Raw genomic sequence first — 14,269 nt, forward strand, 5'->3', positions numbered from 1 at the left:
AGGTTGGGATCTCCTTTGCTTCTAATAACTTTTAGTAAAATTGATTTCATCGTTCCAATAGCTTTCTCTACCATTCCATTTGATTTTGGATACTTAGGTGACGATGTTACAGGCTCTATGTCGTACGACTTAGTAAAATTTTGGAAAAGTCTACTATCGAACGGTGGACCATTATCAGAATGCAACCTGCGTGGTATACCATGTGTCCTAAAAATTTGTTTCAGTGCATTGATAACTGGCTCTGCTGTTTTCTTTGTCAATTTCTTAATTTCTATGAATTTGCAATGGTAATCAACACATAAAAGGTAGTCTGTTTTTTGTAGATACATGAAATCAATAGCTACCTCCTCCCATGGCAGTGTTGGTATACTGTATGGTAGTAAAGTTTCTTTTACATTAGCACGTTGATGTTGTTGACAAATTGTGCATGCATTAATGAATTTTTTTATATCTTCACAAAAATTTGGCCAATATACGTTTTTTGAAGCTTTGTTTATGCAAGATGTTATCCCTTGATGGGCTAAATGTATGTTCTGCAAAATTTCAGCTTTCATCTTTGTGGGAATTACTAATCTATTTCCCAGAAATATTAAATCGTTGTAACAGTGAAGTTCTGCTTTCTTGTCCCAATAGCTTCTAGTTTTCTCAGGCATCTGTTTAAAACTTTGCGGCCAACCTTCTTCAATGTATTTTTTTTATTAAAATTAGCTCCGGATCATCTCTAGTAGCAATCTTTAGAACTTCGGTCTTCTCATCAGTAGCTGATAGGACTGTATGAACAACTGCTGCTCCGGCCTCTAAAAAACTAGTATCTTCACTACCTTTCAACGGTGTCCTGGACAATGCATCTGCGATATATAATTTTTTACCTGGTACATGTTTTAGTTCGAAATCATATTTAAATAATTCTAAAACCATACGCTGTAGTCTTGGGGACAACTTATCTATAGGCTTTTTCAATAGACCTATTAGAGGCTTATGATCAGTTTCAACCAAAAATTTAGTTCCAAAGATAAAATAATGAAACTTTTTACAACCAATTAAAATTGCCAACAGTTCTTTCTCTATTTGACTGTAACGTTGTTGTGTCTCTGTCAATGAGGATGACGCATAGGCAATTGGGTGACCCTCTTGTATCAAAACAGCACCCAGTCCAAATTGACTTGCATCTACAGACACTGTGGAGAGTTTATCTTTGTTGTAGAAAGACAAAACAGGAGAATTTGTAACACATTTTTTTAAGTCTTCAAACGCCCTTTGTTCATTTGAACTCCATACAAATTCTACATTCTTTCCAAGTAACTTCCTTAATATACCTGTTCTGTCAGATAAATTTGGTATAAATTTTCCTAGAAATGTAATGATACCTAAAAATCTTTGAAGTTCTGCTTTATTCTTTGGCGTGCCGTATTCTACTATAGCTTTAATTTTGTTTTCATTTATAGACTGTCCATTCTTCGATAAATCAAAACCCAAATATTTAACAGAATCCATTCCAATTTTACTCTTCTCTTTAGATAATTTCAAACCATGCTCTCGAGCTCTATCTAGAACAGCTTTTAACTTGGCATCATGTTCTTTTTGAGTTTTCCCAAACACAAGTATATCATCAATGTATATTAAAATACCATTTATATCAATAAATATATTTTCTATAGTTTTCTGGTACACCTCAGGTGAACTGCTTAATCCATACGGTAATCTACAAAACTTATAGCGTCCAAAAGGCGTGGCAATGGTACACAATTTAGAACTTTTTTCTGTTAGAGGAATTTGTAAAAATGCACTTGAGGCATCCAAGACACTGAAAAATTTAGCTCCCTCCAATTCCGAAAAAAGACTTTGCTGGGTTGGTATTGGGTAATGCTCTCTTTTAATATACTTATTTAAGCCTCTGGGATCCATACAAATTCTTATTTCTTTGTTTGGTTTCTGTACTACAACAATAGGGTTAATTCAGTCTGTTGGTTCAGTAACTTTTTCAAGTACCCCTTTTGACACCATGTTATCAATCTCTGCCTTAACTTTTCCCTTTAAAGACGCTGGTATAACTCTAGGTGCAGAAATTTTTGGAACTGCATTTTTGTCTAATTTTATGTCATATGTATACAAAAGTTTACCCAAACTGCCAGTGAAAACATCATTGTACATTTTGAACAAATCAACATTTTCAACAACTGAAATTATTTGATTTCTTTTAATAAATCCTAACTTTTCAGAAGAACTCAAGCCAATTAAAATACTCGAATTTTGCTTAACAACATAAAATTCCAAGACTTCAGCTTTATCGCCATATTTACACAAAAATTCACAAGTTCCTAGGACATTTAAAGAATGTCCTGTATACGACCTCAAAATTTTACTAGTCTTCTTGATATTTTCAGTTCTTTTAATTACTTTAAAGTATGATAGTGGAAGAATATTAACCTCCGCACCCGTGTCAATTTTACAAGATACCTTAGTGGTGTTAATATGTATTTTTTCTTTCCACTCGGAATTGATTCCGTCAACAACCAATGCTACACTAATTTCATTACTATCGGTTTCATATTCATCAGAGTCATCTGTATTATCCACTAAATTTATCTTTTTATTCTTGCAAACACTAGCGAAATGGTTTTCTTTACCGCATTTGTAGCACCGCTTTCCGAAAGCGAAACATTTCCCGTAGCGATGATAAGAATCACATTTTGAACATTTCTTTTTTACTTCCGCCTTTCTTTCACTCTCGGAATGATCCACGATGTTTTTCTTTTTCGATGACGCACGCTTGTTAATAGCTAAAGAAGCGCTTGAATTCTTTTTCTCTTTTACTGCAAGGACCGAAGACGTATGACTCATTAGTTGAATTTGCTTAGTGCTCGATTCTTTAGCACGGCAATATTTCACGGCCTGCTCTAAATTTAGATCCGATTCTATCAAAAGTTTTTCTTTGACTGCCACATCATTTATGCCAATAATTAAAAGGTCTCGAATTAGATTTTCTTCCTGCGTTTCGAAATCGCAATCTTTAGCCAAAACTTTTAAATTCGTCACGAAAGAATCAACACTTTCGTTTTCCCCCTGAACGCAATTGAAAAATTTGTATCTGGCTATAACTGTATTTTTCTTCGGTGCGAAATAATTATCAAAACTGTTTAGTACAGCGTCGTATTTCTCAGAGTCCGCGGAGCTTAATCCAAAGCTATTAAAAATATCTAAACAGTCTTCGCCCATACATGTTAGCAACAATGCTATTTTTAATTTATCCGCCTTATTTGTTTTCTCTGTTGCCTAAAGATAAAAATTAAATCTCTGTTTGAACTTTTCCCAATTTTCCGGAACGTTACCTTCCAAGCATAATGCTGTAGGCGATTTGGCTTCCATCTCGAAATAAAAAAATTCTACTTACAGTTTTGCAAGGTCCAAATCAAGATTTGTTGAGCGCACTTAACAGGTTGTTATCAATTTCCACTTTGTTGTTCCGTGAGCTGCCACCATGTTGTATAGTTATAAATCATCCAGGGTTGGGTTCTTCAACGTGTGTGGAATGATAATACCAAAATAAGGAGGACAAAGTAATATGAACGTCTAACTGTTTTATTCACACTCCATGGACTGACTTTCCCAGCCAAAGCATTGGCAACCGCACATGCGCTACAAGTCGATGCTCATTAGCAGGGCCGCGCCGTCCCTATGTGCGAGGTCGTGCGGTGCACAACGGCGCCAGAGTCTGAAAGGCGCCGAGCTCCACCAACCAAAGACATAAAATTGAGTTTTTCATTATACCTAAAGTTGCCGTGAAATTATAATGCACATTAAAAGAAGCAATTCTCCTCGCTGCCTATCTAAAAAGAAAAATTATTGCCTTTGTAGCGTCTAAACATGTTATTCAAAAGCGCAATTGTTTACAGTGAAGACACATGATGCTAATTAATGCATACTTTTTCATTTTTCTTCATATTTGGAGCTCTGAATGCTATTTCGGTATGTCTATAATTTCACACGGTTGAGCATAATACGAAGCGCAAGAAATTTGCCATTCCCCATTTTGTTTCTTACAGTGAATGTGGTCTGTTATAATTTGTGCAATATGTCTTTTTGTGATTTTTAACAACTGTTCGTGGTGATTCCACTGTACCGTATATTTTTTATGTCATCATACACAAAAAAATACGGTAAGCATATTTGCATATAATTTACTTGTGCATAATACACATATAATGCAGACAATAAATAAGGTTACTATTTTAGTTCCGAAAAGTAACGACTTAACCATAATTACTCGATTGTCCCATCCCCTTTTTCTTCAACTATTTGTACATTAAGTTGAAGAAAAAGCTTTGGACAATGTGTTTGTTTCAGATAATTAGATTCAATGCCCTTTTAACGATTCCGTAATTTAGAATTTTTCGTTTTAGCTTCAGTTTCAGAATTTAAGGTGGAATATTCTCTACAATACTATCCTTCAATTTAGAAATATAAACAGTACCCTCCTGCTCCGTGGCGCAATCAGAGGGCGGGGGGGGGGGGGGGGGTCAACAGGACATCCTCTGGTTGCTCCACCTTATGCCCCCTCCCCTCCAGAATGCTGAGTTGAATGTTTTTCAAAAATATCCTTTATTATGGAAGAGAATAAAAAAACACGTCTTTGGAAAGCAAAGTGATTTTAATAAGAAAAAAATAATTATGTTGGGGTAAAACTACAAAATTTTAAAAAAAGAAATCTTAGAATTAAAAGTTTTCAATAGTTACAGCTAATTGATCATCTACTCGTCCCCCTCCATCTATTTTTCTTTTATTTTTCTAGCTCGTCTGAAAATAAGAAAGTCTTAAAATAATACTCCTCCGAACTTCTCTACCCCCCCCCCCCGAAAGAATAATGGAGCATCTCAAATTTCGTTTCCAGATCTTCAATTTCGCAAATTTCCAAGGAAAGCCCCCGAATACCAAACAACATCACTTGAAACTGCATTCGAAAATAGCCTAAAATTGCGTTTTTGGAGCTTCATTTGGAGCGAAGGATTGCCAGCCCTAATGTTACCAAATATGGTCTTACACAATCGCGTTTTTAAAATTTCAATTTCAGAAAATATTCGGGCTAGGACCTCTGAACCGCCTTCCTTTAATATCATAAAAAAATAGGTTTTTCAAACATGACTTACGAAAAATTTAAGTGAAGCCTCTGAACCTCTTCCCCCAACCTCATAGAATATTTTTGAAAAAACTTTAATTTTGAAAAAATTTCCAGGGGGGGGGTGCGGAGCTTTAGAATCCCCTTTTTGTAAAAGTCTTCAAAGTTGCCAACAATTGCGTTTTGGGAAATTCAATTTCAAAAGATTGGAGGGGAGGGAAGGGGAATTATTTTCTATTTTTCAAAAAGAAAAAAAAAGAAAGAAAGAAAAAAAACTTCGAGTGGAATCCCGGAGTTCCATCCCTTGTTCTAACGTTAAGAAATATGGCATTTAATCGCATTTTAAGGCTTCAACTTCTACAAATTTCAATGGAGCCCCTTGTACCCTTTTCCCCTGTAACACCACCAAAGATCGTTTAAAATTGCGTTTTTAAAACTACAAATTTCAAAATTTTTCCGGGGAGAACCCCTGGACCCCTCTTTTTAACAGGTTTTCCTTTCAATGTGCCCCCCTAAATCTAGTTTTATTAATTATGCAGCAGTTAGAGATCAGATAAATATTCAAAGTGGTGTTAACTTCGATGTTTAAAATATTTTTCTTTTCCAAAACGCATTACAGTGAAACCTGTGTAAGTTGACCATTTGCGGTGCACTACTTCAGTGGTCAACTTAAACAGGTGGTCAACTTAGAGGTAGATTTAAATGATAAGGGCTAATTCCGTGCCTGAAAAAAGCGGTCAACTTAGACAGGTGGTCAACTTACAAGGGTGGTCAACTTCACAGGTTTTACTGTATTAGCATATCAGAGGAGCTTCTGAACTCGAAATAATTTTGAGATATTAAGTAAATACGTAGACCATATTCCAAAGTTAATATTCATACATTATTGTTTATATGAATTAAATGCCAAACCTATTTTTTTCCATTTTGTATTTGTCCACAAAACCTCCCTCCAGGTGTTAACTATATTTTCCCTGAACGCTAGAGCATAGAGGCGCTCACGAGACATTTGCACGATGGCACCGATCAGGCTTGGCGCGGCCCTGCTCATTAGTATACAATATGGTACAGTTTGTTCATTACAATGAGTTCCAGGCTTAGTGAAAATAAGAATGGAGTTTTTTTGCTATTACTGATTTTTTTTTTAATGATATTTGTTCCTTTATTTTATATTTGTTCACAATAAGACCGGGGGTCCGGCCAGAGGATATTTGGGTCTGGAAAGGGACCCTTCACAAATATCAGATCAACCAAAATGGACCTTTCACAAAATCCAGATCAACCAAAATGGACCCTTCACAAAATTCTGATAAACAAGAAGAGATCTTTTACAAATTGTTTATTGAAAGAGCAAATCTGAAAGCAAAGTAACGCATATTTTGGTGTATAAAACCGATAATTTTTGGAACCTTTTTTAAAGTCAAATTAGAGGGATAAGCTTATACAAAAATCTGCTAATTTTACAAAGAAAAAAAAAGGCATTCTTGTGATGCTCCTGCAAGCGATAAGTAATTGCTACTGCCAAATAAATATAATGCTTGTTGTTTGTTTCTTGGAAAAAAATTAACAGCTGAAAATAAGTTTGGTTTTAAATAATTTTGTTTGTTTATTTTATCACTATTAATTAGTAGCCGTGTTGTTGTAAAGTTTTCTGAAAAGGCATTGGTAAGCACTTTTCTCCCCACTGCTCATGATTTAATAAACAATTACATATTAGCGAAATAAACTTAGAACTGCAAAGGGATAGTAAGGGTGGGGAAAAAATATGATCCCTTCAGATAGGGTTACCTACTTCATGATTATCGCCACTTAGCGTCTGGCATTAAACCTTTATAATGACTTGATTAGAAAATATTCTCATCATTTTACCAGCTTGTCATTTGACAAGTTGGTAAAATTATAAGGGTTTGCGTTTTTAGGGGTGCGGTGTGATGTTCAACTGTTATTTTGGGAGAAAATTATATGGGTTTGATTTTTCAATGTGAACAAGGATTACTTTAAATAAACTCTTTTACTTACCCTTTTTTTTTCATTAAATATCTACATTTTGAAAAATGCAATCTTTTAACATCTGATATGAAAATCATATTTTGTTCTTTTTTTCAGCTAACTTCCCTTTATTAGGATGCAAATAAATGGGAAGTCTTTATTTTTGTTAGAAAGCTCATTTCAAGTATTTAAAACAAAATTCCGTTTTCTTTTATGAGTAAAAAATTAAAATGCTGAATCGATGGTTTAATTTTTTTTTTTTTTTTGCTTCAACTGTGTCCACAGATTTTTATGATATGTTTATCACAGGACTCTAAAATACAATTTTAAAATAATTTTAACAAAAATATTTCTTTTACCAGCCATTTTTATACTTTTGATGCCTTCACTTTGAGAATTGCGATTTCTTTCCATCCGCTATGGTAATCCCATTTTTATCTTTTGATATTTAGTGCGCTTTGTTAAGAGGTAAATAAAATCTCTTTTTATTACTTCCTTTTACAAAAAAGGAAGTATTGTATTCGCAGAAAAAATTTTACCCAAAAAATCAACCTTATCTTACTTACCCCCGAATGAATATTGAGTTTTTTTTCAACTCGACCACAAGTGGATAAGTGCCTAAGAATGTATAGAAAAACGAAATATCCATAATGACGATTCCCGAGTTAATTACAACGAATTTTCTCGTGACGTCTGTATGTACGTTGCATAACTCAAGAATGGTAAGTCCTAGAAAGTTAAAATTTGGTACATAGACTTCTAGTGGGGTCTAGTTGTGCACCTCCCCTTCTTTGGTAGCATGGGGGGTACTAAAGGGGACTTGGGGGGAAATCATTGTTAATTTCGATGTAAACTCAAGTGGTGTTATAATTTGGCGGACAGTTGGAGATATATCGACAGTGTTTTGGTCGCCAAATTGGCAACAAATTTCACGATTTTTTTTATCTGTTTCAATTTGGCCACTGTTGGTGATATTTAGAGAGTAAACTATTGAATCACATTAAAATTGCCAGTAATGGGAAAATAACATTAAATTGGAATAAAAGGAAGTCATGTGATAGGGGAGAGGGGGGCACCTTTGAACAATTTTTTGAAAAATCAACATATTTCTTATTCAGATTATAATTGTTAATGTTTAAATATTTTATGATAAAAAAGAAAGCATTTCTTTATCATATAAATCAATATCAAAATTTTTACTGAAAATTAAATATGATACAAAGCTTTAAAATTTGTATTTCTGTTCAAATGTGCCCCATGTAGGGGCACCTTTGAACAAGCATGGGGCACCTTTGAACAAACAAAATCAAATTGTAACAGTAGAGTGATTTTATCAAAAATCACATACTTTAAGAATTACAAAATAATAAGAATAAAATTAGAGCATTTTATTTAACTGAAATTAAAAATTTATGACTATTTAATTAATTTTATATGAGTCAAAATTGACATCAAAGCAAAATGTTGTAACAGCACATTAGGTCCCTCCAGAAATCTGTGGTTGTGGCAGTTTTTTTATTATATCTTGGAAATCTACTGTGCTGGTGTCTGATGCTTCGGGAAAGTAAAATTTATTGCTTTCCTATTTGCGATGAAACCTGACATTAAATTCAGTTTCGTCTTGCAATTGCTGTTCAATTTGACCAACGTAATGAAGAACGGTTCGTTTAATTTGGAATTGAACTATAATGAAATCGTTGACATGTAAATCTTCTAGAACAAGAGCTTTTTCCTCTTCATCTGTATCCAAAATAATATCTTCAAAATTAGATTTTTTTTATAAAAGACATTTTTCTCTAATAGGAATAATGACAATATGCAAAATAAAAAACAAGAGTAGTAATTAAATGTAGTAGTGTTTATATATCAGTAGAACTTAAATATTAAAAAACAGACTATTTAGTAATTTGTATGTCTTCATTTTCATAATTTTCTTTTAAATCCAAAATAAAATAGTAATATTTAGGTGCATTTATAACTCTTTTCTTCTAAGTTTCATTTGTTCAAAGGTGCCCCAACTTTTCTGCTCAAAGGTACCCCATCATAAGGAATTAGGAATTAGAACAATTTACTCAAGTATGCTTAAGAATAATAACAAAACAAAACCTAAAAGTTAAAGCTAAAACTTATCTTTAAATATTGTAAAATCATTTAGAATTATAGAATTACAGGTTTTTTTAACAAAAACCTTACAACTTTATTTTGAAAACTTTAGATTTCAGAGAGAAAAAAATACATACCTTGCTCAGACAATAGTATGCAAGCAAAATGATCAAACGAGGCTTACTTTGCTGTAGTGAAACAATAGTAATGTGCTGCCATACCCATTAAAAACATAACATTTCTTTTAAAGATAATATTTACAGTGTTCAAAGGTGCCCCCTCTCCCCTACACACATCAGCTCGTTTTTGTTAAAATCACGGAATTGATCAGTTTTAAAAGAAATTCTGTGCTTTTTAAGAGTGTCTTGGGGGTAGTTCTCAAAAGGTGGGAACAAAAACCTTACTTTTGAGCCATTTTTAAAATTTTGAAATTTGACATTAATTTTGCTGTTATTGCATAGTATGTACACCCAGGACATAATACACAAAAAGACAACAGGTATTTATAAAAATTAATAAATAGCAAATTTAATGATCCGTTAGTAAGTAACAGATTTTGGACATACAGTTATCCAGTAGGTAAGATTTTTTTTAGTACATCATCATAATGAAAGTTTGTTTTTGAACTTTTCTAATGAAAATTTTATCTATGTTTATATTCTGCAATGAAAAATAGAGGATTTATGAAGTACATGAATGACTTTTATATACTAGGCTTTAAATAATAAAATTTTGTTATGGTTTCGTAGAATCCGAAAAAAAAAACCCATCCACATTTTGCCAGTGCAGGTGATAAAGTCGCCAAAACTGACGCTGTTGCAGAACACCGGAATTCTTCTCTCGTAACCTTTTGCTTATCGTATGCTGTGAGTTGTCGCCAATCTGGATTTGCTCCGCGATTTTTGCCGCATTTGTTTACTCTTCATTACGATGTAAACTTGTGTTTCTACTGTTATTTATGCAACGTTCAATGCATAACGTATTAATTGTGCAAAATACCAATAGATGAAAGAAATTAACATTATAATAGCCTTTTTTATTAAGGTTACAAGACTGAAGATCATTTATAGTATTGAATAAATTGACAGAATTATCGGCATCTAGATCGCAATGCAATTTGGGCATCTTACATATATGTTCAAGAAAAATGATTTTGCTTCAAAGAAACTGCACAAAAACATAGGAAAATTTTTTAAGATAATGAAAAATTGATTTTGAAAATCGAAAAATACTTTTAAAACATATAAATCATATATTAAGTTCTCAAATAATAGCATTGTCCAGATCGTAACTTTTGGACATTCATCAAACTTCCAACTTCCTTTTTTTCTAAAATCGTTTTCAAAATAAATAATATGTCTTTACTTTTGTAATTTGTGGAAAATATTATCAAAAAATTATTCAGTTTGAGATTCATACCCTTAATTTTTTTTAAACATATAAAAATAATTAAAAAAAAATTTTTTTCTGATGGTTCATTTGCTCAGTTAACATTTTGAAAGTCCAAAAAAATGTGCCTTTTAGCAGAAAAAATATTTTTTAAGGTATTTGAAGAGCAATTTTTTCCATAATTCATGTCAATTCTTGTCTCCATACAGTATTCTAGTGTAACTCAAAAATTTTTGAGTTAATTAAAATGTAAGTTATTTGGTATTAAAGCTTCAAAGTTGAGGTCTGTGTTTGCTCCCACCTTTTGAGAACTGCCCTTGGGTCAAAAAGTTAAATGCTTGTCTGAATTTGCCCTTGTCTGATTTTTTTTTTTTTTTCTGTTACATTTATTTTAAATACTGTACAGAAATATTTCTAGTATAACTTAACATAACGTAGAATGGTAGATATATATTGATACTTGAGAGAGTGATGCAGCACTCCCCCCTCCCCCCGCCAAAAACTAGAAAAACACCCCAGAATAAAATTCTTAACATGGAAGAGGAAATTACTCAACTTTAAGTTTGAATGATGCAGTTAGTGCCATCACTAAATTCTATTTTTTTTTTTTTTTTTTTGCAAAATTATTTGACTTTTTACAAAATCAATCATTTTTCCCAAAATTATTTGTACTTTCTCAAAAAACGAACCCTGTGTAAAATCCTGGACAGATCCCTGAAGACAACAAAACATGGTTTTTGAATCTTTCTTGGGAAATTCCTACTACCAGTATTCAGGTATCAAGTTTAAAAAATACTGAATACTGGTGTTGCATTTCTGGTCCAGTATTGCAATCCCTTCTTGCAAAAGGGGCATTCCACAGTATTTTTGACATTTATGTAGAGTCCGTAATGTGACCTTTTTTGCCATAACTTTTTAATTTACTGTTTGATTAGCATATTATTTTATTTTGATCTTTTCCTACCAACACACCAGCTCAAATTAAAATAATTTGCAAATCAAACGGTAATTTAAAAAGTCATGGCAAAAAAGGTCACATTACGGACTCTACATAAATGTCAAAAATACCTTGGAATGCCCCAGAAGCATCACAAAAGCACAGTTTTTTTTTTTTTTGCAAAATTATTTGACTTTTTACAAAATCAATCATTTTTCCCAAAATTATTTGTACTTTCTCAAAAAACGAACCCTGTGTAAAATCCTGGACAGATCCCTGAAGACAACAAAACATGGTTTTTGAATCTTTCTTGGGAAATTCCTACTACCAGTATTCAGGTATCAAGTTTAAAAAATACTGAATACTGGTGTTGCATTTCTGGTCCAGTATTGCAATCCCTACTTGCAAAAGGGGCATTCCACAGTATTTTTGACATTTATGTAGAGTCCGTAATGTGACCTTTTTTGCCATAACTTTTTAATTTACTGTTTGATTAGCATATTATTTTATTCTGATCTTTTCCTACCAACACACCAGCTCAAATTAAAATAATTTGCAAATCAAACGGTAATTTAAAAAGTCATGGCAAAAAAGGTCACATTACGGACTCTACATAAATGTCAAAAATACCTTGGAATGCCCCAGAAGCATCACAAAAGCACAGTTTTTTTTTTTTGCAAACTTGCAGATTTTGTATAAGCTGAATCCCCTAATTTAACTTTAAAAAAGGTTCCGAAAAAAAATTGCTTTCATACACGGAAATATGAGTTACTTTTATTTGAGATTTGCGCTTTCAATAAACAATTTGTGAAAGATCCCTTTTTGTTTATCAGAATTTTGTGAAGGGTCCGTTTCGGTTGATCGGGATTTTGTGAAAGGTCTGTTTTGGTTGATTGAATTTTTGTGAAGGGTCCGTTAACAGACCCAAATTTTCTCGGGTCAGACCCCTGTAATCTGTATTGAAATCGGTTTCCATGCAGAAATTATCCTGCTAAACCATGAGGAAAATATATGAGCCTGTCCCGTCTCTTTAAAATTTTGCAAATGGGTGCCCGTGAGTCATTTTAAGTTTAATTTGAAGTTGCAAAAATAAAAGCTTCTTAATTGAAAAAATCACCATTTTGTATGCCCTGGACTTATTTCAGTTTTTGTTAACAAACTATGTTTGTCCCAAAGTAATAGCATTAAGCAGCGCCTACTGTACCATGTTTGAGTGCTTTTGTCTATACTTTTTTTTTTTTTTTTTTTTTTATGGCTTGAGTGATTGAAAGCATATTATTGATATTCATATTCAGAAATTTTTCTTGGGAAAAACATAACTATAACATACATTTGAATTTTTTTGACATCTTCCCACAGAGGAAAAAAAGGGAAAGTCACGATAATTTCTTTTTCACAAAAATAAAGAAAACTCACAAAATGGGGACCCAAAAAATCATACCTGGATTGACCCCTGTCAGAGCGAGTCCAATGGGGAGGGTTTTAGGGGTAAAACCCTTACCATTCAAAAAATCAATCAATCATTAAACGATTTTCCGAAACGTATTTTAAGTTTTAATTTTAGAGTTAATACTCTGATACAGTATTTTAATTAATATTTCTCATCTTTAACATTAAACATTTTCCTCATTTGCAGGATTCCCAAGTCCCTTCGCTGCTAAATGCTTAAAAAAATTAACGATGGAGGAATGGCTAAAGAGTCCAGCAATGCTGTAAACATGCAGGGGATAATTATTTAAAAGAATAGCAGACAATGATGTAGCCACAAAAAAAAAGCTTAGGGGCAGGGAAAATGGCTACTTTGTTAACTATTAGGTTTTTTATGGTACGCCTTTAGTGTTGGATGAATTAGTTGTTTCACACATTAGAAGAAGTTTCTATGCCAAACAGCATTTTTTTTTTTTTTTTGTTATAAAATTTTTATTTTCATTAAATTCCTGTGCAATGTTATGTGATGGAAAAACAAAAGAAAAAAAAGAAACTAGCATTAGGTGGCATAAAAGAATTGTGTGTGCCTTTTTTTCTGCTTTTACAAAATGTTGAACTGTACAAATAAGATTTCATTTAAATAAAAAAAAACACAAAACGTAAAAAAAAAGTCTAGTTATCAAACTAAAATGAATTATTCAACACGCATAGTTAGTTTTCGTTGACAACTTAAAAAGTTCCAATCCCATCCTTTATGAAATCCAGGACCTGACCATTATTATTCAAAATGAAAAATATTATTATTTAAAAAAATCTGAAATAATATACTTTTAGATATTCCATTTCTTGATCCATTGCAGCAGAAATATTGCATATAGCCGAATAACACTGCTAACGTTAACGCGACCAGTTATAAACAAAGCTGACTTTAGTTTATTAAACTAACAATCTACTGTGATTTTTCCACACGTCAGTCAATGCAGGAACGATCCTGGGTACATGGTTACCATATTGGCGGCTTCATCTATTTCATGGCGAGTTCTCATCAACATGACGAACATGACGAAAAAAAGGTGCGACACCATAAGCAATACAGTTGCAGTTTATTTTTCCTTTCTGGAAACACTTCCTGAAGTAATACATATGTTCTTTCCGATTTTAAGTGTACTTTTTTTCATGTATTTGGTATTTTCAAAAATGGTAAACATCATTAAATGCAAATTAGTTTAAGAAAATAAACTGGTTTGTTCTGTATTCTAAAGTTATATATTTTGAATTACAATAAAGCAAACTAAATGACGTTACAGTTT

At 32.6% G+C, this 14,269-nt stretch overlaps 1 protein-coding gene across 1 annotated transcript; it reads right to left on the bottom strand.

The window, feature by feature from the left end:
* Window positions 1-681: 681 nt before the first annotated feature.
* Window positions 682-3,216, bottom strand: LOC129231122 (uncharacterized). The gene is made up of 2 exons (XM_054865369.1): window positions 2,301-3,216; window positions 682-848 (listed from the first exon to the last, which is right to left on the bottom strand). The coding sequence occupies exons 1-2, from the start codon at window positions 3,214-3,216 to the stop codon at window positions 682-684; spliced, it is 1,083 nt and encodes a 360-aa protein (XP_054721344.1).
* Between the last annotated feature and the right edge of the window lie 11,053 nt (window positions 3,217-14,269).

This window comes from Uloborus diversus, chromosome 10 (assembly GCF_026930045.1).
Source record: "Uloborus diversus isolate 005 chromosome 10, Udiv.v.3.1, whole genome shotgun sequence".
In the NCBI taxonomy this organism is placed as follows: domain Eukaryota; kingdom Metazoa; phylum Arthropoda; class Arachnida; order Araneae; family Uloboridae; genus Uloborus; species Uloborus diversus.